This window comes from Sardina pilchardus, chromosome 6 (assembly GCF_963854185.1).
Source record: "Sardina pilchardus chromosome 6, fSarPil1.1, whole genome shotgun sequence".
Taxonomy (NCBI): Eukaryota; Metazoa; Chordata; class Actinopteri; order Clupeiformes; family Clupeidae; genus Sardina; species Sardina pilchardus.
This window is the reverse complement of record NC_084999.1, coordinates 22,884,713-22,909,555: the sequence shown is the minus strand read 5'-3', so window position 1 is coordinate 22,909,555 and position 24,843 is coordinate 22,884,713. Positions and strand designations below refer to the sequence as shown.

General features: G+C 42.6%; 3 protein-coding genes across 4 annotated transcripts in view; all 3 read left to right on the top strand.

Moving 5' to 3' along the window:
* The first annotated feature begins 753 nt into the window (after nt 1-753).
* Nucleotides 754-14,214, top strand: si:dkey-92i15.4 (uncharacterized). 2 transcript variants are annotated; one of them, XM_062539105.1, is made up of 7 exons: nt 754-820; nt 5,063-8,782; nt 10,822-11,023; nt 12,629-12,727; nt 12,855-13,101; nt 13,436-13,552; nt 13,789-14,214. In XM_062539105.1, exons 2-7 carry the CDS (start codon nt 5,907-5,909, stop codon nt 13,944-13,946), a joined length of 3,699 nt encoding a protein of 1,232 aa, XP_062395089.1. In that variant the 5' UTR covers nt 754-820; nt 5,063-5,906; the 3' UTR covers nt 13,947-14,214. The 2 variants fall into 2 exon arrangements, with proteins under 2 accessions (XP_062395089.1, XP_062395088.1); XM_062539104.1 differs by lacking the exon at nt 754-820 and adding an exon at nt 2,956-3,260.
* Nucleotides 14,215-15,398: 1,184 nt separating this feature from the next.
* aqp10a (aquaporin 10a) lies at nt 15,399-21,899 on the top strand. The gene is made up of 6 exons (XM_062539739.1): nt 15,399-15,485; nt 16,662-16,788; nt 18,789-18,926; nt 19,665-19,783; nt 20,688-20,905; nt 21,674-21,899. Exons 1-6 carry the CDS (start codon nt 15,399-15,401, stop codon nt 21,897-21,899), a joined length of 915 nt encoding a protein of 304 aa, XP_062395723.1.
* A 2,403-nt stretch (nt 21,900-24,302) lies between these two features.
* LOC134083011 (aquaporin-10-like) overlaps nt 24,303-24,843 on the top strand; it is a 2,608-nt gene continuing 2,067 nt past the window's right edge. The window contains exons 1-2 of the mRNA XM_062539103.1: nt 24,303-24,416; nt 24,790-24,843. The exon at nt 24,790-24,843 is cut by the window's right edge and continues 73 nt beyond it. Of these exons, the coding sequence (XP_062395087.1) occupies nt 24,330-24,416; nt 24,790-24,843 (141 nt within the window). The 5' untranslated portion in view covers nt 24,303-24,329. The remainder of the gene's footprint in view (nt 24,417-24,789) is intronic.

Sequence of the window (24,843 nt, the reverse complement as noted above, 5' to 3'; positions counted from 1 at the left end):
ATCGAGTGCTGCTGGGTTCTACAGGTGACTCAACGACCAATTAAACTTAACCTCAAGGCCCAGGGTTTCATTAACCCAGGCCTTACTTACACAGTCAACCCCACGCCATGTTAAACCCATACTGTGTGTGTGTGTGTGTGTGTGTGTGTGTGTGTGTGTGTGTGTGTGTGTGTGTGTGTGTGTGTGTGTGTGTGTGTGTGTGAGTGTGTGTGTGTGTGAGTGTGTGTGTGAGTGTGAGTGTGAGTGTGAGTGTGAGTGTGAGTGTGAGTGTGAGTGTGAGTGTGAGTGTGAGTGTGAGTGTGAGTGTGAGTGTGAGTGTGAGTGAGAGGTTTTTGTGTGTTTGTCACATGTCCCTTTACAGATTAGTGTCTGGCGGGGGAGTTAAATGGCCTGTGACAGTTAACATGTTGATACTGATGAGAATAAGGATCTTCTTTGTGCCGGCCTGTTGATCTGTATCTTCGAGGACCTGCTCTGAATAGTCCACTTGTGGCCTTCCCACATGAAGTGCACATTAAAGCCTATTTTGTCTCCTTCTCCTTTCCACTCTGTTTTTTCCTCTCAGACAAGCTGTCTGTCTCTGCCCTTGTCTTTTTGTTGTTCCTCGTTCCTCTGTATCGTGTTTTCCCTCCATTGTGATTGGTTCTACTGTTTTTTTGTATCTGACTCTGAAGCCGCTGGCACTCGTATGGTGCAGACTCACACAGGAAGTGGTGAAGTTGCTTTGAGACTGTTCTCTTTCTTGTTCAACGTCTTGTGTTGAGCTGAGAGGGACAGAAAGAGTGAGAGAGGGAGCACAGAAGGCATTCAGTGCACACAGGTAAAAGACTTTCAATGCTTCTGTTTTTCATTTCAGTGATCCTGACGGACATTTGAATACAGCAAACAAACAACATTGTTGACGTAGACTATAATTATTTGATAATCAGTAAGTGATTTTTAATATAACCCACCTCTTTGGTCAACTTTATATATGCCAGTTCTCCTGTGCTTGGGTGCATCAGTGGTTAAACTGAAATGGCTAACGACATTGGCCAGAGTCCTAAGGTAATGATATGTCATGCAGTAGAAAGTGCCATGGTCGTTTCACCAGATGGTTGAGTGTGCCCTCCAGGAGAGCTGTTCCCTCCATTTTTAGCCTGAAGTGATATTGACTCCATGCAATCATTGTTGTACTTAGAAATGGCAAATGATGACATTGACATGCACTTTCTCCAAATAACTTTTCTTAGTTAATGTCCCATCATACCAGTATCATCAGTAATGCTGAAATGCAGTACATTCACAGTAGTCGCAGTGGTAATGCCACTGCTCAGTATTTCAGCATATTTATTCAACGTTGTTTGTTTCAGTGATTGTACAGGCAGGTGTGCCAGATTGTACATCACGATAATTCAGTCAGTTGAAGAGGGGGATAGTTGAGTGCACAGTGGTTTCGCAAATGTTTTCACAAAAAGTTTCCATTCCTTGGGCTGCAGAAGTGACCTTGCAAAACGAGTTGCATTAACATTGCACTGCATAACGAGCACTTTACCACAGATGCCACACATTTATCTATTTACTTGCACGTGGCAGTCTTACAGGGCAGGGGCCACAGGAGATACCGTAGACTCTGAATTGTAAAAGATTATTTTTATGTTGTTTTGTTGATTTTTACATAGATCTTAACCAATTTTACATAGATTTTTACATTGTTACATTTTTCAAATGTTTTAAGGAATTCATTTGATTGGCGGCTGGGGAAGCTGCTTCTTGATCCGTGACTGACCCATTCAACATGGAACGATATTTCATGAGATATTCAATAGCTCTTTGTTATTTCTAAGATTTCATTGGAGCTCCGTCAGGGTTTATGATTGATTCTTTGTGTCTGTGTAGCTATACAGGTCTGTTGCCTTGGCAAACATGCATGTAACCTGAGTCCTTGCTGTCTTTAGCATTAGTCATCAGGTCCTGTTTTGTGTTGTAAGACAATCATGGTCTCTGTGGGAGTGCTTTTGTGTTCCCATGTGACGTGCTTCAGCACTGTAACCTAACACAGGTGAGAGATGTTACAGGTGGGCATCAGGTCTTCTGAACGACCTTGTTCTGTAGGTTAGACTGAAAGGATGTGGAAGCTTTGTGCCGCTTCATAACCACCATCAACCTCTCACCCTGTCAACCGCCCCCTTCTCCTTCTTTTTTCCTCCCTTGCTCTCCTCTGTCCATCTTCATTGCTAGCTTAGGCTGTAATGATGTCCTGATGTCATAGCAACAATAGGCACTGAGGCCCCATGGGTATTAGTCTGTCTGTAACAGCGTCTCTCTGTGTCAATTCAGGACATTGTGCATTTGTCTTTTGTGTGTGTGTGTAGGGGGGTGATGGTAGGGTTGTGTGGGTGTGTGTATAGGGGGATGATGGTAGGGTTGTGTGTGGGGGGGAGGGGGGGGGTGTATGTGCATTCTGTGGACACCTTGTCCATATCTCTGTTCCTACATGCATGTGTATGTGTGTTCTAGTGTGTGCCTGTTCCCATGTTCACATGCATTAGCATAATCACATTAGTCACGGCTTCGCACCTACACACTACATGTTCATGTCAGATGCCTGAGTGGATGGCACACACAGCACTGTATGTGTATGTGTCCCCATTGTGTTCAGTGATACGTTGTGTGTTTGGCCTGAGTATGACCCAGGCTACTAATAAAACATACAGTATGCCCAGGTGCCTGCATGTCACTGTAGGCTATATGCCTGTTTGAACACAGAGAGAGTTCACCAAACACCATCCATACCATGTCAGTAACATCATCGTCAGGAATGCTGTCCTGTCTGAGAGAGAGAGAGAGAATGAGAATGAGAATAAGAATGAGAGAAAAGGGGAGGGAGGAGAAGGAAAGAGGAGGAGGAAGAGAGCAGACGGAGTAACAAAAGGAAGGCGGTATAGGAAAGGGTAGAGGTGACAAACCAGTTAGACGAGTCTGTGGAGCTCTGGTGACATCATGTAAAAATGACAGAGTGCTAAAAGAGAGAGAGAGAGAGGGAGGAAGGGAGAGAGAGAAATTGGGAGGATGGAGAGAACCTTTTCACTCCCAAATCCAGCAGGTGTTGTGCAGTAAGCCAGATCTCAGGTCAGTCTGACCGCAGGTGAGCGAGAGCGCTTCGCAACCCCGAATGAAAGGAGGAAGTGGCCAGTGTGTGATTGTGTGATCGCTGGAGCTAGGCGAACAGGTGCTTCTGTAAACTGACACGACTCTTCCATTCATCTGAAGCAACAGAGGTAGGGTCACTTAGGCACACACTTCTCTCTGTTATTTCTCCACCATCTTGTTTGTGCTCCACATACTGAATCTTGATTGCCTGATATGTTTGTCTATCTGTTTGCTTTGTATGCTTGCGGTGTGCTGATTTCACAAGGCTTTTTTGAGAAACGTGTTTTGAGAAAATGTCTTTTTCTCTCTCTGGCTTTCATCTTCTCTACTTTCTATGTTTCTTTCACTCTCTTTCTGTTGCTCTCCCTGTATTTTGGCGAATGCATGTTCTGTTTGTTCTTCTTGTTTAGTTAGCTCCTGCTTGAAACTCCCTCCTCACTCCATCCCCACCACTCAACCACAGAGCCAAAACATTCACATCTTCAGATCTCAGATCAGATCCTAAACTCTCGATTCTTTTGCCCATGCTCACAAACCACAGCAGACATATCTGAGGTGGCTGAACTGATGCTTATTTGATGCCTTTGCGAGTTTGTATTTAAGGTGGGTCCATAAATGTGCTGACACAACACCGAAACACTGATATCAGACCGTTGCTTGATCTCACTCAGGTGTGGTTGAGTGAATGGCCGTCCTAATAAGCATCAGTCTGTGTATCTGTGCCATGGTCTCAATCACAACTACCTCTCATATCAGATCTCACTCAAACTCTGTTTATGACAGTTCACTATATGCATGATTGTGTTGGCACAATAATGTAACCATTTGTCATGTGTGTGCCACACATGTGATACTGTATATGGACATTTGGCTGTGTTTGACAGTGTTTGTGTCTCTGTGTGATGACACTTTGTGTGTGATGACACAGTGTAGCCAATTGTTCCCCACTCAGGATTGCTGTCTGATTTGTTTTTCCTGTTATCTTATTGCTAATCAGGTTTTGTCAGTGTGTGTGTGTGTGTGTGTGTGTGTGTGTGTGTGTGTGTGTGTGTGCGCGCGCGTATGTGTGACAGAATAGCCAAAGCATGTTGCTTATGTAAACAGAGCGGACAGAAAGAGAGAGAAGGAGAGAGAGTGAGAGAGAGAGAGAGAGAGACCCTCATGTCTTAAAAGGCTCAGAGACCTAAAAGACCACAATGAGAGCATTGTGTTAATATGTGAAGCGTTGTGAAGTGAATGCTCGAGGGTTAAAAGTTACAGGTTACATGCAGCTCCATTCAGTGTGAGTGATGTTTGAGGTAATATGATGAAACACTTGTGTCAACCAGATGAAAAATGTCAGTTCTCATCTGTAAGAGGCTTTAAATAAAAGTACAGTATCAGTTAAATGAACGAATGTTAACACAAATACTGGAAATACAACTGTCTTTCTACTTTCAGCCAATTTATTATATCTTTATTACATGTACAGTATTCATAAAGGTTACTTGATGGCACGCCACATTTTTCACTGAAATGTATAAATGACCGAGGAATTTTAAGAGGATGGAAAAAAATGTCAATTGAGTCCTGCTGCAGAAACCTCAGTCACATCAAATACAACGCTTTGATTTTCACTCACTCACTTACTGATGGACTCACTCACTCCCTCACTCACTCTCATTTCCTCTTTTCTTTCCCTTTTTCTCTTTCATTCACTTTTCCTCTTTTCTTCATCCTCCTCTCAGATGACTATAATCAGACTGCTTTGCCCTGTAAAATATCCCGCTCTTTAAATGCACCATAATTAAGTTTGGCCTTCCCTAGCAGTGGTTGCCTGTGTCTGACCTGGATACGATTACCAAAGCATTCCAGGGAATTAGATCAGGATTCGAAGGAGGGACAATTTAAGGAAAATAAACTCTGTCCTCGTCTTATTTCCTGCTTGCAGGCACTTCAAGAAAACAAAAGCCGATGGGGGGGCGAGAACGGCACCATGAATGACAACGGATGACTACCGCATCTCACTGGGACTGAGGCCAGAGACTTGTGGACGCTGTCCACAGAAAAGGGACTTCTTTGTCACAGTGGTGGGGTTGGAGACTAAGGCGACAAGAAGAAAACAAAAGGGAAAACAAACAGTTCCTCCACAGCGGATTGTAAATGGACTGTCAAACCTCAATGACAAAATCGATATAAACACCAGTTGTGTGTCTGTCCCAGCACCAGTGCATGTTTGGGCTGGAGAGGAGATGATCGCAGGGACAGCGTCTTTTCTGAGTGTGCCGCGGCTTCTCTTGTGTCCCACCAGACACAACAGATTTTTTTTCGGTCTTGAACGAAACTACGATACTGACTGCACTCATCAGTCAGCCAGACTTCCTGTCATCATAACACACCTGTGGATTTCAACACGCATTGCCCATCCACATTCTCTGGAGTGACTGCATAACTTTGAGTTGTTTCTATTTTCCCTCTTGGACTGTTGTCATATAATTATGTTAAGTCTTTGTTTTTGTTTGACACTGAATGGTATGTTTTTTCCTGCATTTTTGAAACTCTTTTTGAAACCACACTGGCTAAATCCTTCTCTGAGCTGACCAGACCTAATGGAGGGCTATGAGAAATGGAGTACCAAATATATAGCAAAACCACTGGATGCTCCGAAAAAGGGGGGTTCACTGAAAGAACAATGTTCAAACTCCATTGACTAATCAGTTTTGTCTGTATAGTTATATTATAGTTCTGCATATCAGCCATCCAGGCTTGGATTTATTGAAGGACTCCTCTTGAGCATGAGTGTGCCAATCAGATCTGCTGTTATGAATCAGAACACACTGCCCAAGTCGTCCGGCACGGTGCGGAGCGGTGCCCTCTCAGCTGAGTCACGGTCAGACACCGCAGTGGCTCCGTCCGCCAATCGCCCCGCGCAGGGTTCAGCCACGGCGCGCTTCACCGTGCGTTCTGCCAACTCTCTCCCGAGCACGAGGCTCAGGACAACGCCTCTGAGGAGCACGCGGCACGTCTTTCAGGAGGAGGCCGGCAAGACGGAAACGGAGGAGGTCGGACAGGGGAAAACTGTGGGCTCCGCTGGCCCTCAGTTGCACATTCCCGCAGGGAATCGCAAGGACATGGACGTAAGAGAGAGAGGCAGAGGTCCAAATCGTGTCAAATTTACACCTGACACCAAGATGACCGCTGACGCGGGGGCGACCCGGAGTTCCACCGCTAACGATGCAAAACCCAGATTCAGTGTGGACGATAAGGATGATCCAGGAAAGGCCTGCGGCCCATTAGGAAGTGCAAGAGGAAGGACCGAGTGGAGGAAGGAGAGCATGCAAAACAGGAGCAAGAGCCTAGACTGGAGGGGCGGAGTAGAGGGCAGAGGCAGAGCAGGGATTCAGAACCTCTCGACTGGAGCTGCAGTCAGACGAGCAGAGAGTTTGGAGAGGAGAGAGGTCAAAAACAGCAGCCTGGACAGAAAGGCATCATACAAGGACTATGGAGAGGCTGGCAGTGTCTCGTCTCGGATACAAGCATACTCTGCCGTAAGAGGGAGTGAGAGGCCTTTACCCTCATTGGGAGAGGGAGTAAGGGGTACCTCATCATTGAGGTTGAATCGAGTAGTCCGTACTCTGGATAAGGCAGGAGGGGAGCGGTCATTGCCACTGCGACTCAGACCTCAAGACACCCTGAGTTCACCTGTGGAGGGCCGTCACCCGTGGAGGCAGACAAGTCAGGAGGATGCGGGTCTAGGTGGATCAAAATCTAATGAGGTCACTGGAAACCAAACTATCTTGGATCGAATCGAGAGGCTCTATGGAATGAGTGGATCAGATGATGCCCGAGCCAAACGCCATTCTGCTCCTGTTGGTGATTGGCTTGACAACTTGCCTTCCGATTTGACTTCCAGCCAAAGAAAGCTGAGCTCAGATATTGGCAGCCCATCCTACGCCCTCCATAACCCAAAATCACCGACGTCGCATAATGTAGAGAAGGGAGGAACTTTCCCCAGGAGGTTTAGTCCTGGTGACTGCAATTTCTCACGAAATCCTCTTTCCAGGAGAGACACTTTACCCAGTCAGAGCAGCCCAGAGGCCCCAATTGCCTCACGATATCGGGAAAGATCCACTGAGAGGAAAGCTCTCCCTCCGGAGGTTGGTCTCTACACCAAATCTCTGGACAGAGCCAGGAGCAGGCTTTCGGCCACAGCTCAGCTAAAACACCTGAGAGAGACGGAGACACCGTCCAAAGAGTTTAGCAAGGAGACATTCTCCTCACGTCTGAAAAGCTCTGGTGTTGTCAAGGAAAGCAGTTTAAAAGAACAGGAGTCAAAAGTTACTATGGATAAAGACGTCACAGGGTGGAAAGCAAAAGAGAGCGTGACTGCCAACAGAGGAGACGAAGGCCGATGCAAATTTGGGAAATCTGATGGCCTAGATAAAGTCAACAGGACAAAAGATTCTCAAGTGACATTAGCTATGGCTAGCAAAACATCAGAGTCAAATGTTGGCAAGATTCCGACCAAGGAACATTCCTCAGACAAAGGTTTATCAAAGCCATCTAATGCCCAGGCCTCCCCAACAAAGGAGTCCATCAATAGTCCAGTAGACGAGGACGTTTTTGACACGCGTGTCAAATCAGTGAAGGGCCCAATTGGAAAGCTATCAGACACCGAGAAGGGTAAATCTAATAACCCTTCAATGGACTCAGTGCGGAGCACAATCCATAAGTTTGAGGCACTGGCCCAGCAAAGCCAAACTGCCACCCAGTTGAAGTCCAGAAGATTCTTTTCTGTGCCAGAGCATCCAAAGGATAGGGGAGGATTGAAGAAAAGTGAATCTGATCATGCTTTGGCAAGGAAGATGCAAGAGAGTGTGAGGGACAAAGCTTGGACTATGAGATCCATGTCTGTGGATGAGGTAGGACTGAAGCAAGATAACTCTGACAAGTTTGAAATGGGCTTGAGGGTTGGAACTCAAAAACCAGCCTCAAAAGTAACAGACCCCAAATCACTTGTGGATCTTCATAAGATCAGAAAAGACGTGGATGAAACCGATTCTCCTACTGTCTTTGCTATCAGAAACACAGTTACAGTTCAGGACTGCGTTAAACGCAACCGTAAACCAGAGGGCACTCTCTTCCCATATCACCAAAACAATCACAATAACAATTCTAACCGGAGAGCCGAATTTGAGCAAAATGACTTGGCAACCCCCGGGAGTTTCTCAAAAGTTTCAGACAGTTCAGAGGATGACGCAGACAAGACACCCACCAATTCTCCCAATAGTCTTCCCCTGTTTCCTAGCTTTAATGGCCATGGCTCAACCCCATTCAAACCACATGTCTCGACAAACAACGACATCCACCCTCCATCTGATGCTGACTCTGAACCACCCACCCCCACAAACAGCGTCCACTTCACCCGGGGCCCTCTGCTCAATCATGGTCTTCCAGGGCTCACCAGTTGCCCTCCCCTGGATAGACTGACTCTGCTGGACAAGGCAGGGAGCCCAGGGCCTTTCAGCCCGTCAGTAGTCAGGTGGAGCTCCGACGAGGAAGATGACGAGGAGGAGGATGATGAAGATGGGAACTCAGACTGTGACTCGGACTCTGGTGAATCTTCGGTGACCATCACCAGTAACATGAGCCGGAGGAGTTTCTCAGTCAGGTGAGTGTCAAGTCCCTAACAACGTGGATGAGGTACATTCTATCACCAGTGTTGGGGAGTAACGCATTACATGTAATTGAGTTACGTAATTTAATTACAAAATAAATGTAACAGTAATATATTACAGTTACTGTAGAAAAAAATGTAATTCAATTACAGGTACTTTTGAAATTTTTCAAAATTACAATTTGAATTACATATCAATATTGTCAGCAAAACTTTGCAAAAAATATTGTATGTAAAAAGAACTGTTTCCCTCCACAGCCATAGTTTGATACGGGACCTTCTGATAGGCTCTATCACGTCTACAGCGCCATCATCGTAGGCCTACATGCCTGCCTGTAAACGTGTTATGATTATCATTATATTATCTTCACAAAAAATGTGATGCTAATTCATGTATTGAATGCCCTTGCTGCCTTGTGCGCTTGTACAGAACTGCTCGGCAGCCTGTAGACCAAGGCCGAAATCTTCGCATGGATTTGGGGACTATATACAGTGAGGAGCACATGTATTTGATACCCTGCTAAAACAGGAATATAAAATCATCATTTGACAATTGATCTTAATGCCTTAACTCAAAAAATTAGTACAAATCAAACCGCCAAGGACACCAATTTTCTTTGTGATTGAAGAATGTATCGTAAATAGATAAATGTTTTCCTTAAATGCTAGGGGAAGGAAGTATTTGACCCCCTATGTAACCCTATGGGAATTTAACACATAGGGTTAACATAGGGGCAGGCAGATTTGTATTTTTAAAGGCCAGCTATTTCATGGATCTAGGATATTATGCATCCCGATAAATTTCCCTTGGCCTTTGAAATTAAAATAGCCCCACATCATCACATACCCTTCACCATAGCTAGAGATTGGCATGGTGCTTTTTCCAGTAGGCCTATTAGCCTGTTTGATTTGCATTGAGCTCAATGAGCATCAAACAGGCTAATAGGCCTACTGGAAAAAGCACCATGCCAATCTCTAGCTATGGTGAAAGGTATGTAATGATGTGGGGCTATCTTAATTCCAACGGCCAAGGGAACTTTATCAGGATGCATAATATCCTGAATCCATAAAATAGCTGGCCTTAAAAAATAAAAATCTGCCCGCCCCTATGTTAACCCTATGTGTTGAATTCCCATAGGGTTACATTGGGGGTCAAATACTTACTTCCCCCTAGCATTTAGGAAGAACATTTATTTATTTACGAAACATTCTTCCATCACAAAGAAAATTGGCGTACTTAGCGGTTTTATTTTTACTCAATTTTTGAATTAAGACATTAAGATCAATTGTCAAATGACGATTTTCTATTCCTCTTTTTAGGCAACTTTAGCATGGTATCAAATACATTTTCTCCTCACTGTATATCATTCAAAAATCGGAAAAGTAATCAAAAAGTAATCAAAAGTAATTAGTTACGTTACTCAGAAAAAGTAATTCAAATAGTTACACTACTATTACATTTTAAACAGAGTAACTTGTAACTGTAACACATTACATTTCTAAAGTAACCTTCCCAACACTGTCTATCACCACATACTGTATGATTGTAATACACACAGATTTATGTTGTCCATTAGTCAGAATTGTCAAAATGGTGCACACATCACAAAAGGGTACAGGTGCTGGACCTGGGGCAGTACAACATAGAAAAAAATAATTAAAAGTATATGAAAGTCAGCAGGCTTGCTCTTTTTCAATGCTCTTTTAATGAGCCAACCAGTAACTTTTTCAGACTGCCTGAAGAGCATAAATCAAATACAACAAAATAAATATGTTATATGAAATTCTTCCTTGGATCATTTCAAACCTTCCCTGAAAATTTCATTGAAATCCATCCATAACTTTTTGAGTTATCTTGCGAACAGACAATCAATCAATCCTCTAACTGCCTCAGTTATATATCCAGGCATTTGTCTGCACTTCTGTGTCTTCTCTTTCTCTTCTGTTTTCTCTTTTCTCCCCAGCGTGCTGCTTCTGAATCTTCTTTTTTTCTACCTCTTTCTAATACCCATCTCTCCTCCCTAACCCTGTAGCCTGGCGGAGCTGTGTAATTTTGGAGGAGTGGACTACTCTCCTCCAGATGACAGCGAGGACGATGCTGACGACTGGCCCTCCGGCCGCTCAGCTTCCCTGAGCTCGGACATCTCCGCTCTGTCCTGTGTCACGCTCCTGGACACAGAGGAGCTCGACAGCCTCCTGCAGGACGTGCGAAACCTGGGGGATGACACCTTACAGGTACAATCCTAGAGGGTCCTGTGACTTTAAAAGAGGTGACTGGTAGCTTTGTGAACAAAACAAGTGGGGGTATGGACAAGAAAGGATGACTTTAATATTATAATAGCTACATTGATTAGAAAGCCAACATCCAACAATGACCAACTTCTTCTTGTTCAGGGTTTCACATTCGCAAGTCAAGATAGCAGGTTGATATGGCTACTTCCATACTGTCAGGTGTCAGTTCTAGTCAAGTAGTACTGTAAGTGCTACGCTAGTAGTAAGCTGCTAAGTCTAGTTGTAGGTAATGCTACAAATTTCACCCTGCAGGCTGGGAGACCTGTCAGGAAAGTGATACAGTTGTGAAGTCAAGTTGTGAGCTGAATATGGTCTGTACCAGGAGCTGGGTTGCGTATCGAAATAGGCAATGCTTAACTTGCCGTATGCTGTAAAGTGTGCAACTGTCCGTGCAGAGACCAAGGGGTCATTAGGTGGAAATGACAGAGCTGTGTCGTCTACATAGCAGTGGTATGAGAAACCATGTGAACGGATAATTGGACCCAGAGAGGTGATGTAGATGGCAAAGAGAAGGGGCCCCAGTACCAAGCCCTAAGGGGACCCCTGTAGTGAGATAGTGAGGTGCGGACAACTGTCCAAGCCATGATACGTTAAACGAGTGCCCTGTGAGGTAGGATTCAAACCAGCAGAGAGCAGGCCTGAAATGGCCATGTTTGAGAGTATAGACCATAGAGAGAAGGATGTGGTGATTAACTGTGTCAACCCATACAGAAAAACAACATTAAGCTTCAATCACAGACAACAGAAATGTTTCGGTTGAGTGGCCACTCTTGAAGCAGATTGATTTGGATCAAGAAGGTCACTCCGTGAGAGGAATTCAGAAACCTGTTTGGAGACAGGCCATTCAATACCTCTCGACAGGAAGTGTAGAAGTGAGACAGGATGATGGATACACAAAGCATCTGAGAGCAAATTATAGAGATCCATTGTAGTGTAGTGTAGTGTAGTGTAGTATGGTATAGTGACACCTGTTTTGGCTTTGTTTTAGTTTGTATCCAACGCCCTCTACAACAAACAAATAACTGAGTAACTGATTATTAGTAGGTCTAAGAGGCAAGCTAGCCTAGCATGTTACCCAGTAGGAAAACTACTTCAGTTAGCTTTTAATAGACTGTGATTGCATGCCTTACTGTATTGGTTGAGCGAACATGAATCTTTTGTTCCGTGCATTACAATACCTGGGTTTCAATCAGTACCGTATATTTCCCTCTTGTTGATCACAACACTAATGTTGGCATTAATGTATGCCTTTATACTGTATACCAATTACGCCGCTCCGTCCGACATCTTTTGTCTTGTGTCATCTTGTTAGTTTGTAAATTTGTTGTTTGTTTTATGTATCAATGTCTTGTGTGTAAAGCGTTTTGGGTTGCACTCTGTGCATGTTGAATGTGCTAATAAATGAATAAATATATGTTCTATCTCGGCTTCATTGAACATGAGGCCTACCCTCATTGACACACCGAGAATAAATAAAGGTTGGATGAATTAATTAATTAATTAATCAATACTTGCAGCTAATATATTCTGTGTATTTTATATTTCTAGAAATATGATGACGTCCAAGTGGTGGTCCTGCATAAGGAAATTGGCACTGGTATGGGCTTCACTGTGGCAGGAGGAATTGACCAAAACAAGCCAGTCACAGTATGTGCTTTCTTCCTTATTTACCACAATGCTGAACAGCACAGGTGTCCTAATGCCTAACCTCTAATTCTAACTAATTCTCTCTCTTCTCTTCTCTCTCTCTTCTCTCTCTCTCTCCTCCCCTTAGGTGCACAAAGTCTTCTCACATGGTGTGGCAGGGCAAGAGGGCTCCATTCAGGAGGGCGACCTGGTGCTGTCAATCAACGGCACCACGCTGCAGGACTCGGGCCACTGGGAGGCTCTGCGCACACTACGGAAGGCCAGAGGGCGGGGCATGGCTGTAGTGGTCCTGCAGAGAGCCAGAGTCAGCGATTCCCATCAGAAACGGACCAATCCTGTGAAAGGAACTCCGAGCACAGATGCGGGAGAGACAGGTGTGCATTATCCAAAGACGAAGGATTCTCACTTACAGTATACTCTCTTGTTTACTCCCTTGTTTAGTTTTTTTAGGTTATAAATGGTTTAAATATTGTGTTTGAGTTGAAAGAGGCTCTTCAGTATTTTCAATATTTTTTGTGCAATAATTGTTCAATGATTTGTGTGTGTGTGTGTGTGTGTGTGTGTGTGTGTGTGTGTGTGTGTGTGTGTGTGTGTGTGTGTGTGTGTGTGTGTGTGTGTGTGTGTGTGTGTGTGTGTGTGTGTGTGTGTGTGTGTGTGTGTGTGTGTGTGTGTGTGTGTGTGTGTGTGTGTGTGTGTGTGTGTGATTAGGTCGGCAGCTGAAAGTGACACTGAAGAAGCGAAGTTCTGATCTTGGCTTCAGTCTGGAGGGAGGGGTGGGGTCCAGCCAGGGGGACAGACCCCTCGTGGTCCAAAAACTCTTCCAAGGTGAGGAGACCAGACACACACACACACACACACACACACTTATTGAACACGTGCGTGCGTGCGTGCGTGCGTGCCTGCGTGCGAGCCATTTATAAGTAAGAAAAGTCATAAAAACACACTCAAAGCATAGAGACAGTTTTCACGCATTTTCAATTAAGAGATAACCAAAAAGTGTATATTTTATCAACAATTCTGTGGATATGAATTCACCAAACCTGGGTGCTCCTCTCTTTCAGGCGGACCCGTTGAAGACATCCGTCCTGGAGATGAAATCCTGGAGATCGAGGGCCACAGCATGACTGGACTTATGCGTTTGGAAGCCTGGCAGTTGATCAAGAAGCTTCCTATAGGCACCGTGGAGGTGTTGCTACGCCGTGCTTCCAAACCGCGCTGACAAACTTACTGCCAACAGACGTCCTATCATCGTTATCAATACTGCCATAGCAACTATTTAAAGTATTTTAAGCACTGGAGGACCTCTCAAAGTGTCTGGTAAGACAGAAGAGAGGCATGTTTTGTACCATGACATTCCTTGTTTTACAAAGAAGCACAATTTTTATATCCATTGCGTCCATTATTGTAAAACATGTATCTGACCCTTTGAAGATATAATTGTTTCTCTTTTAATAAAATATATAAAGCTTTGTATTTTGTAAAAAACACATGTCACTCTATTCTTTGACAATTGTGCTCTGTCATAGAAGACTTGCTAAAAGAGAAATCTTGAAAAGAGGTGGTGAAGGCAGGTGATCCACCAGACAGAATTAGAGCCTACAAATTGTGCTACAGATTCCATGCGTGCTGACTGTAAATTGTGAGGTTTCCTCCTTGTCATTCCTCTTCCTGCCTTAGGGTCATTTTTGCACTAGTGGAAGTACACGTTTTTTTACACTTCTTTGAGTGTGTTCTATACAGCCTTGGGATTCAAAAACACTGTCGTTCTGCAACCTCTTTTAAAACCTAAGAATGTACCGTATCTGTCAACAATCTGTGTCTCCCAGGTCAACATTCACATTCCATAAAGTGCAATAAAAAGTCCTGCAGTAGTCTACAATTCCCGCTTCATCCACAAGAGGGAAACGTTGCATCACACAGACCAGAACTGTATGTAACTGTATGCATAACAGCACCATTATGCTCATATGTAACCACAGATGTATTTAAGTAACTGCACGTGGACTCCATGTCCATGAAAGCATACATAGTAAACCTATCGGGTGATTGAGATAAGCTGTGTCTCAAGACCTCATTGAGAGTGAGGTGGCCAGTTTACGACACAGCCTGGTAACAGTTTGACATAATGGCAGATCCCTATCACCACTCCCACCATCCGCAGACTCAGCAGACAGACTTGTTGTTTTCCCTTCATATCTAATACACTTGTTAATGTGTCAATACGTCCCACTGTCCCAAGCCTGGCTGAAACTGGAAATCATGATGAATAATATTGAATACACATTTGACTGGCAGATATATTACCCATAATGTATACTTTATGTTAAGAACTGATTAAATGCATTCACAGGCGTGTGATACTTTAACAATATCCCCCCCCCCCTCAGATACAGATTTTGCTTATCTTCCCTTGGTGTAGGCTACTTGATCTTTATTAGCATGAAGATGATCACGTTAATGACTGACCTTTGCGATAGTGACCAGCAGGTGTTTTACAGCAGGTCAGCATCAGCCTCTGTCTAATCATCTGGGAAGAGTGCTTATTTGCTGACTAAAGTCGAATGATGGAGAAAGGATAAGATGGTTGATATCAGGCGTTTGTGATCCTGATTATCAGGGAACAATGCCTGCAGGTGAGGCCAGTCTGCATCGGCAAGCAGGAGCAGGTAGGATGAAACGGTTACGAAAGGCACTCACCGTGAAGAATGAGCTGCTCAGAGAGTGCATGGCGGAGTTTCTCGGCACCTTCGTTTTACTGGTAAGAATTTGCCATCCATCAGACTTCATTTTGCTTATAGCTTCCTTTTACTATCAGTAAATACATCAACTTCAGAGGTAACAACATAAATAGTCTAGCAGCTTCAGATGAAAAGTATATGTATTTACTAATGATAGATTCTTAGTTCTGTAGATCATGTACATGTACATCTGGATGCCAAGCTTATACCTCAGCAAGAGAGAACCTCTGCCACGTATTTCAGACATGCACAGATTGTTGTGATAACTGCAGATCCAGCTGATAGCCAGTTGTATAAGACTCCAAAGAGACTGAGTCGTGAGATAACTGAAATCTTGTCCTGAACACTGAGGCTAAATTATTTGTTCTTTTTTTGAAACATTTTTACTCTTTGTGAGTCGTGTATGAGGTCTTGATTTGTTTATTATCTGTCATAGAACCTCATGAGTCCTCCTTTATGTTTTTTGTTCATAGAGTTGAGCTCATATAATATGCACTATCTATGTTACAGTTCCAAGATGAATGAATATTTTCATCACTGAATTATGATAACAGTAATTTCCTGTGTATTAGCCACATTGTGTTTAAGAAGCAGGACAGTGTTTTATGCAAGTTAGAAGAAACAAAACCACATTAATATCATATTAACGGCACCCGTGTAGTCTAATGGTTGGGAAATTATGGTACTTCAGCATGAATTTGCATTCTCTCTGGAGTTGGCCTGCTGTTGGGAAACAGGTGTTTGCGGCAAAAAGCATAGGATTGCTATGTAGTACATAGGCTGTGATTATCTATTATTATACTATATATACAGATTATTTATTCAGCCTTCTTCCAATTAAATTAGTGTACATTTTGCTTGTGTATATAGCAATGTATTTTCCACCAAACGCTGCCTTTGTAATATCCTGTTCACTGTAATCACTGTCTGGTTTATGAACCATATATTTTCCATGAAGTGTGTGTGCGGCAGAATCATTGATATGCTCATGCTTATTGTCGTGCTTGCTTATCTAAACTAAGTCGGCAATTTACATCTTGGAGGATGTTTACTGAGGAAGGAAGATAAGTCGACGTGTTTTTCCCCTCTTTTTCCTAATATGAAAAGATGATGAATATTCTGTTGAGAATCCTTTCCCTCTCTTTTACTCTGTTTGCCCCTATGCTGACCTCTTGACCCTTTCACCTCTTTCACAGATGTTTGGCTGCGCGGCAGCTGCCCAGGTGAAGACCAGTCGTGACACCAAGGGTCAGTTCCTGTCTGCCAACATGGCCTTCTCCGTGGGAGTCATGGCAGCCATGTACCTTTCCAAAGGGATCTCAGGTACAGCAGCTGAAACCATCTGGTAGCCCACAGGGCTGCTGTGGTGCTGGACTTGGAGCAGATGGTTTCAGAGTGGTCAACAGTCCGTCAAGTCCACAAGCCCATCTTAGTGTCCTTGACACTAAACTCTCAAATGTCTCTAACAGCAAGAAATAACTTTTTATGTGGCAGCCTCCTTTGTCTGTAGGAGCCAGTGTCTTGAGAGCTGTTAAAAAGTCTAACAAAAAAGTAGGGCTGTCAAAATGATTTATTTTGCTGAATTAATTTGAGAAAAAATAGCTGATTTAAAAAACAGATTAATCGATTCAAAGTATCAAAGTATGATCTTTGACCCAAAGCCATTCTTGTCAATAACCATTACACTGTAAAATGAAGGAGAGAGAAAAGAATGTGCTGTCTAGATCATTGATTGGAACATTTCCAATTGGATCATTTACAATGGCCTGAAGGTGTTGATAAAAATAAAGTCTTGATTAAAACAAACTCAACTCTAAAGTACCACATCATAGAAGAAGTGTTGACATTGAGGGGAGTGTTCATTTATTTTTATTGTGTCCACTATAACTGTGGCCAGAAAGGCCTGTTTGGTAGAGGATTCACACATGCTAACATGCCATTGTCTTATTTAGGGGTCCAAGTAGCGAAGCTGCAGAAAACCTATTGTGTTTGTTCTGATTATTCTTCCCTATTATTGGCATTGCTATTATTATAGTATTACTATTATTATTATTATTATTATTATTATTATTATTAAGGCTGCTTGCTGAAAGCAGCACACTTATTGTTATCCGGATCGTTAGGAAATACTATTATTCTCGTCTACCTATTTTTTGGCCAGCTCCTGCCCCTAGACCTTTTGAGGTATCCCCACCAGTCCAACTCTGGAATATCCGGTCAATACTGGTGTAAGTTGCTCGAGAAGATGCCATCACTGACCCTTGTCGTTATTCCGCCCTATTACTTCTGAAGTTCACCTACAAAAAAGCTACCGTCTTTGCCCAAATAGGAAGATCTGGTATCTTGAGATTTGTTCTGTGAGAAAATAACATGGCAATTTTGAATTATCACATCTGTTAAACTCTCGCGGGGACGAAGAAATTGGAAATGCAGCCGTTTTACGCTACATGGTTCTGTCTTCTGCCTTCAAGTGGATACCATGATTTCAGTAGGTGAAGACGGCACACTTTGATCTTTCTACCCCAGAGCTAACTTACAATGCAACTTGCCATAGGTAGCTTCAATTAACACACGGACCTCCTTAGAGATGGCAGCTTTGGTTCCTTTTTGTAGGCGAACTTCAGGGGTATATTGGATTTAATAGAAAGCAAAACTAAATTTTCACAGGTTACAAATTTCCTCTGAACTTCACAAAACTTGATGTACATTATCCTTGAACCAAGCCTCACAAAAGTTACTAGAAGGATTTTTAATTTCTGGAAGCATTTGCATAGCCGCCAAAACAGGAAGTTAGGTCATAACTCAGGAATGCTTTCACGTATCGAAACCAAACTTTGCTCATGAACTTGGGACTCCCATATGATATGAGGATGAACAAGAAATATGGTGCCGTTTGACCTCTAAGGTCACTGCAAAACTAAAAATGAAGATAATCTATCCCATCCTAGACCAATGATCAGATATATGAAATCCAGCACATATCACCTTCAGGTTAAGCATAACAGATTGTCCTTTTCTGTTTTTTGATTCGTTGCGCCATTTGAAAGTAATACATCACATATACACATCAATCCACTCTTGGGATATGGCCTATAATAATTGTATTACCTATATTGTAGCTTGTAAAGGTCCAATCCTAAATGTCATTCTGCTAAAGGGCACTACTGACATCTACTTGGACCACGATTAGATTAGATTCTAATAAGACCAGAATTTGGCTATGTAATATGTACAATGTATGAACAACATGTACAGATATGTGCAGTGTAGTACAGTACAATGCTTGCGGTTATATTTGTTGTTGCTGTTGTTTGGTTTATCAGGAGCTCACCTGAACCCTGCGGTGTCTCTGAGTTTCTGTGTGCTGGGTCAAGTCCCCTGGAGGAAGCTACTGCCATACTCTCTTGCCCAGCTACTGGGGGCCTACCTGGCCTGCTGGGTCGTCTATTGGGTCTACTATGGTATGTTTAGTGACGCCTTGGCTGAATTTCATTCAGTCTACTGTAGTATATTAGTAGCGTATTATTTGAGATGAATTTGTATATGCATGATATTATAAATATTCACATCTGTTAGACTAGGTATTCATAGAGGTGTGCATTATATGGACAAGTACTGGGACTACCTGAATACATAAAAGACAAATAAAATCAAGCGCCTGTCATGCAGTTTGCATTCATAAACATTTTAGAAAGAATTGGTCATTCTGAAAAGCTCAGTGAATTCAAGCATGGTACTGTCATTGGTTGCACAAAGCAAGGTCAACATGACTTGGGCTGACTTGGTGTTTAACTTGACTTGCCCACACATAGCCCTGACCTCAACACCATCAAAAAACCCTTGAGATGAATGAATAAAGATTGCGAGCCAGGCTTCTTGGCTTCAGGCACCAGGCTTCTTGTTCAATGTCAGTGCCTGACCTCACAAATGCTCTTCTGGATGAATTGGGCATACAGTACAGATACATACTCCAAAACCTTGTGGAAAGCTTAAAGCATTGTCAGAAAAGTGGAAGCTGTTATAGCTCACCATAAATTTAGAATGGGATGTCATGTCATAAAACCCCTGTAGGTGTAGTGACTGAGTGTCCCAACACATTTTATCCTAACAGTGTATCAGTTTTTTGTGCTCTTTGCTCCTAAATACTAATCTTATCTCTGTCTTTCACTATCACTGTTTCTGTTCCTCTTGTATACCAGACGCCATAATGGCGTTCAGTGGGGGTGTCCTGACCGTGACCGGGCCCAATGAAACTGCCTCCATTTTTGCCACTTACCCCAGCGACTTCCTCTCCCTGCAGAGAAGCTTCTTGGACCAGGTATGAGACGGCCACCAGGAGCAAGCCTGTTCACTTCTGTCCAGTCAGACAGCTCATCAGTGGGGATTCTAGAGATTTTTTAATATGGGTGGCTCTAGTGGGGCACTGATTAATTCAAGGGTGGTATCTGTAACTGTATCTATGCATGAGTAAAACCATGCACCAAACACCATACTCTTAAATTGAAGGACATAGAAGGACAAAGACCAACCTCTCACATCCAATTTCTTTGAGTTTGGATAAAATGCAAATACAAACAAACATGTTAAAGTTAATTATCTACAGTGTCTATCACTGGGTTATGCTGTGCTAAAACAGATTCCCTCATGGGGACATTAAAACATATTCTTTTCTATTCTATTAAATGAAGATATAGAAAAATACTCCTGCCATCTGTTTTAGTTGATGTCAAAATAATTTGACCTGCTTTTTTTGTTTGAGCTGGCAAAGAGCTAAACAAAATCATCCAACATCAAATACAAATCAGCAAACACTTCTCAACAAGTACTACTCAACATGTTTGTCTTAGACAGGGGTGCCTTGTTTCCACGTGGCCCTAAAATATGTTACAATGCCGTCATATCAAAGAGATTGCTTATTTCCTCAGGCTCGTGTGAAGTGTGTCTAGATAACAAAGGCATTGGGGCTTTTTTCAATATATTTCATGCCAACCTTGAATTTGGATGAATCAAAGAACTATTGTCTTACCTCTCTATCATCTTTCCTTGCCTCCCTCTTGCTTTTTCTCTCCCTCTCCCTCACCCTCTCCCTCTCTCTCTCTCTCTCTCTCTCTGTCTCAATCTTCCCCTTTTAGAATCAGAATCAGAATCAGCTTTATTGGCCAGGTTTGCGTAAACAGACAAGGAATTTGACTCCGGTTCATCTTTGCTCTCTCTCTCTGTAGGTGGTGGGGACAGCAATGCTCATGGTGTCCATCCTGCCTCTGGGCGAGGAGAGGAACATCTCTGTCCCTCCCGGTCTCATCCCGCCCGTTGTGGCCGGCATCGTCCTGGGGATCAGCATGGGCATGTCGTCCAACTGCGGCGCGGCCATAAACCCTGCCCGTGACCTGGGCCCCCGGCTCTTCACGCTGTCCGCAGGCTGGGGGACTGAGGTGTTCAGGTGAGCCCCTGAACTGCCTGGCATTTGAACCAAATCCATCCATTTGTTCCTCTGTGTTGTATACTGTATGTCTCCATATCTGTAGCCAAACTCATAATCTTTTTTTCTTTTTTTTTTTTTAAACTCCAAATAGTTTTGCTGGTTACACCCAGCCCCCCCCCCTCCCCCCCACACACACACACACACAGACACACACATACACACACATACACACACAGACACACACTCACTCACACACACACACACACACACACACACACACACACACACACACACACACACACACACACACACACACACACACACACACACACACACAGCCAGATGTCTCTCAGCAGATTGTATTGTGTTATGCATGCCACTGGTAAGTCAGTAAGTGCTACAGTGTGAACGGATTTTGCAATGACCATTTGGACACATGAGCATGAAAACACAGTGTGTCCAGAAGGAACACTGAGTTCCTCACTGGTGTCGCTTTGTTCTGTAGATGCTAGATCTGCTCACATCCCCAAAGCCATTCTGATCCATAGTAACCCTAATCTTTATAGTAATGTTGTTTATTAGCGCTATGATGAAATACTACTCTATCAGACATCTGCATCTATCTATATCTATCTATCTATCTATCTATCTATCTATCTATTTTATGGGTCAGCGCATAAACACAATAATATTATTGAGTCATAAACATGGATACTGCTTTTGCGCATACAGTACATGCTCTCTCATCTGAACTCTCATTGAAGTCTGGTGCTATTCTCTCCACAGCTGTTATAATTATTGGTTCTGGGTGCCTCTGGTGGCTCCCATGATTGGAGGAGTGCTGGGGTCTGTTATTTACGTCCTCTTCATCGACTGGCACCTGCCTGAGACAGAGGCCTGTGAGGCCACAGGTGATCCAGCAGACACTGACCTGAAGCCCTGGAAGATCCCATACCCCGAGGAACTCAAGGGCAAGTCTGAATCGTATGTCACGAAAGAAGTGAAGCTATAGACCCACGTTCTTCTCATATGGACATGAAGGCTGCTGGCTGCTTCCTATCTATCCTCCATTATTATCATCCAGAGGAGCTAGGAAACTTCACCCAGATCACTATTTGTGGGAATCATCATGTGTGTGCCCTGGAAAGGAACTTTTGGAACAGGCTCACATATTCACTGACCAATTCCTAGTTATGCATTCAACTTATTCTTTAGAAGTCTGTTCTGCTGTTGTTTGCTTGCTGTTTGCTTACTGTCTGCTTGCTATGGTTTGCTTATTGGAATCCGTACATATACAGGAATGCATATAGATATATACACAAGAAGGGAAGTAACAATGCTTTATTGTTCTTAGCACTTAGTCGGTGTTATCTTTTTGTTCCCATAAAATCTGTCTTTCATCAGCCGAAGTTCAATCTTTTGAGATTGAACATTAGTCTGGGGAGTCTGTGCTGTTCACTGCATACGTGATCAATGGGTACTCACAGTACGCTTAGTGCTTGTGCTGATAGTCATTCAACCAAGTGGAGCCAGTTTGTGATTGGTCCCTGCAAATTTGGGGAGGAAGCAGGAGAGATAAATGTGCAGGTTTCCAGCCTGATCTGCAGGGTGAAATCAGGCTGGATCAGGTATAGTTTATCCAGTCTGTATGAAATCCATTTATGGAAACAAAAGGTGACGGAGGCCAAAATGACTAACTGTAATCTTTATCTCAGGTGATTCACTTCCAGTGAATTACATTGTAAATCACTATATATTCATTTAATTGCTTATCATTTATACAGTAAATGCTTTGCTCCTTGTACCTGTCATCTTTAACCTTCAGACCTGATTTTTTCTATTGAGCAATTATTATTATTATTATTGTTATTATTGATGTTTACTCCTCTCCAACATAGAAATAAAGGAGTTTTTTTTTACTAAGTCATGAGTATTTTTTATTATTATTATTATTATTCTCCATTAGGCTTCTAGGAATGACTAAACAGGTTTAACACACTATGGTTTTAGTAGGCTATGAAACAAATAATCATATATAGCTTAAACATTTGGAACTGAATGTAATGTGTCTCAATGTTTTATACTGTATGTCTATTAGCAGGTCAAAACATTATTGGATGGCTGTGGTGTTTTGGGCCTCAGATGGCACTGAATTAAAATGGACTAAGGTAACATGGGAAAAGGTCCTGTGGTTAGACCAATCAAAAATTCACAAAACTTGTATATTATCACGTTTTGTTTTTACTTGCATTTTACACAACATCCCACCTTTTTCTGATTTGGGGTTGCAGCTACTATGCATTTAGTTACAATTTGGCTCAATGGACCCACAATGTATAACATGAGCACACTATCATGTAAACCGAGCACACAATTTACTCCACTCAGTGCACAATCTAGTCAAATGAGAGCATGATTTGGTAGCCTACAAATGACCACACAGTTTAGTAAAAATGAATCCACATTCATCCAAAATGCATTTAAAATTATAGCTTGGGTTTCAAAAAAAACAAACAAACAAACAAAAAAAGGTGTTAACTCCTGTTCCTGTCGCTTGTCTTGTCTGATGTCTGAAGTGCTCTCAGATCAATTTCATAACTGAATTCTGATTGAATCATCAGAATCCAATTGGCAACTAGAAAAGCACAGAGAGTGCAGACCTCCGCCTGCATTGTTCTTCTTGGTTGTCATACATTTGAACCTAAAATATTGAGCTCGCCACCACGTGGCCATTCCATTACATCGCTAAGCTAAAAACATAACCACCTCCTGAATCCAAACGGTGAGACGGACCACTCCCATCAATTGCTTCTTCCTTGGGTCATTTCAGACCTTCCCTGAAAATGTAATCGAAATCCATCCATTACTTTTTAAGTTATGTTGCTGACAAACACACAGACTAACAGACAAACAGACAGACAGACAAACAAACCCTGATGAAAACATAACCTCCTTGGCGGAGGTAACAAATCATTGTACAAATGGTGAAATCACAGATTTTCACTAGTTTAGACCCAAAAATATGTCATGTTCATTTCAATGGACTTGGGGTCTAAAAGGGTTAAAAATACAACCTGTAACATCCTCCCAGACAAACAGACATGACACAGACAACTATTTTAGTTTTTAGAAAAAGTCTGTAATATATTGGATTTCTTAAACTTAAACTTTCTTCAACTTAAAAAGATTTTGCCACCTTTTTTGTGATTCTCTGTCACGGCGAACAGAATGGACTTGAATGGGTCAGTTCGTCCTATTCGGTACATGTTCCACCATGTCCTCTCAAAGAAAATAGGGCAAAGGAAATAGTTTTGGAGAAAATGTTTCTATTACGGAAGATAAATGTTGCGTTCTTTGGAGTGTGTTATAAAAAGTGTCAGTGAGGGAGACCAGCAGAAACATCACAACATTTCAGCCTGAGGTGATTTCATAGCTTACTCAAATGGAAAAAGCACAGGGCCGATGCTTCAACATGAAACCTATACTAAGAGAATGCCTGGCTGAATTTCTTGGAGTCTACATCATGATTGTGAGTATACCCATACTGTAGTACACACATGCACACAATCATGGACTAACTAAAAAGTACTGTATGATAAACTGCAATACCTTTGTTAACAGATAAGTCTCATGTGGTTTTCATGACTGTGTAGAACATGATGAAGTTAAGCAATGCAGAAAAGTAAAGAGAAAAAGAAACAAATAGTAAAGAGAAAAAGAAACAAATGAGGTACAATGCAAACCGCCTATAGTAACTAAAGAAAACAAATATTGAAGATGAAATAATATTAATCGCATTACATTACATTTAATGTAGGAACTACCTGGACCAGAAACCTTTTTATTCTCTAAATGAAAATCAATGATCAATGTTTTGGTTATTAATCCATGTGAATCTGCAGCTACTGGGCGTGGGGTCGGTAGCTCAGGTGGTGACCAGTGAGGGCGCCAAAGGG

Bases quoted from the DNA above. Each gene is read 5' to 3' on its own strand.
- si:dkey-92i15.4 (XM_062539105.1), top strand. From the start codon at position 5,907: ATGAGTGTGCCAATCAGATCTGCTGTTATGAATCAGAACACACTGCCC. The intron at 13,102-13,435 runs GTGTGCATTATC...GTGTGTGATTAG, and splicing joins CACAGATGCGGGAGAGACAG to GTCGGCAGCTGAAAGTGACA. The intron at 13,553-13,788 runs GTGAGGAGACCA...CCTCTCTTTCAG, and splicing joins GGTCCAAAAACTCTTCCAAG to GCGGACCCGTTGAAGACATC.
- aqp10a (XM_062539739.1), top strand. From the start codon at position 15,399: ATGAAACGGTTACGAAAGGCACTCACCGTGAAGAATGAGCTGCTCAGA. The intron at 18,927-19,664 runs GTATGTTTAGTG...CTTGTATACCAG, and splicing joins CGTCTATTGGGTCTACTATG to ACGCCATAATGGCGTTCAGT. The intron at 19,784-20,687 runs GTATGAGACGGC...CTCTCTCTGTAG, and splicing joins AGAGAAGCTTCTTGGACCAG to GTGGTGGGGACAGCAATGCT.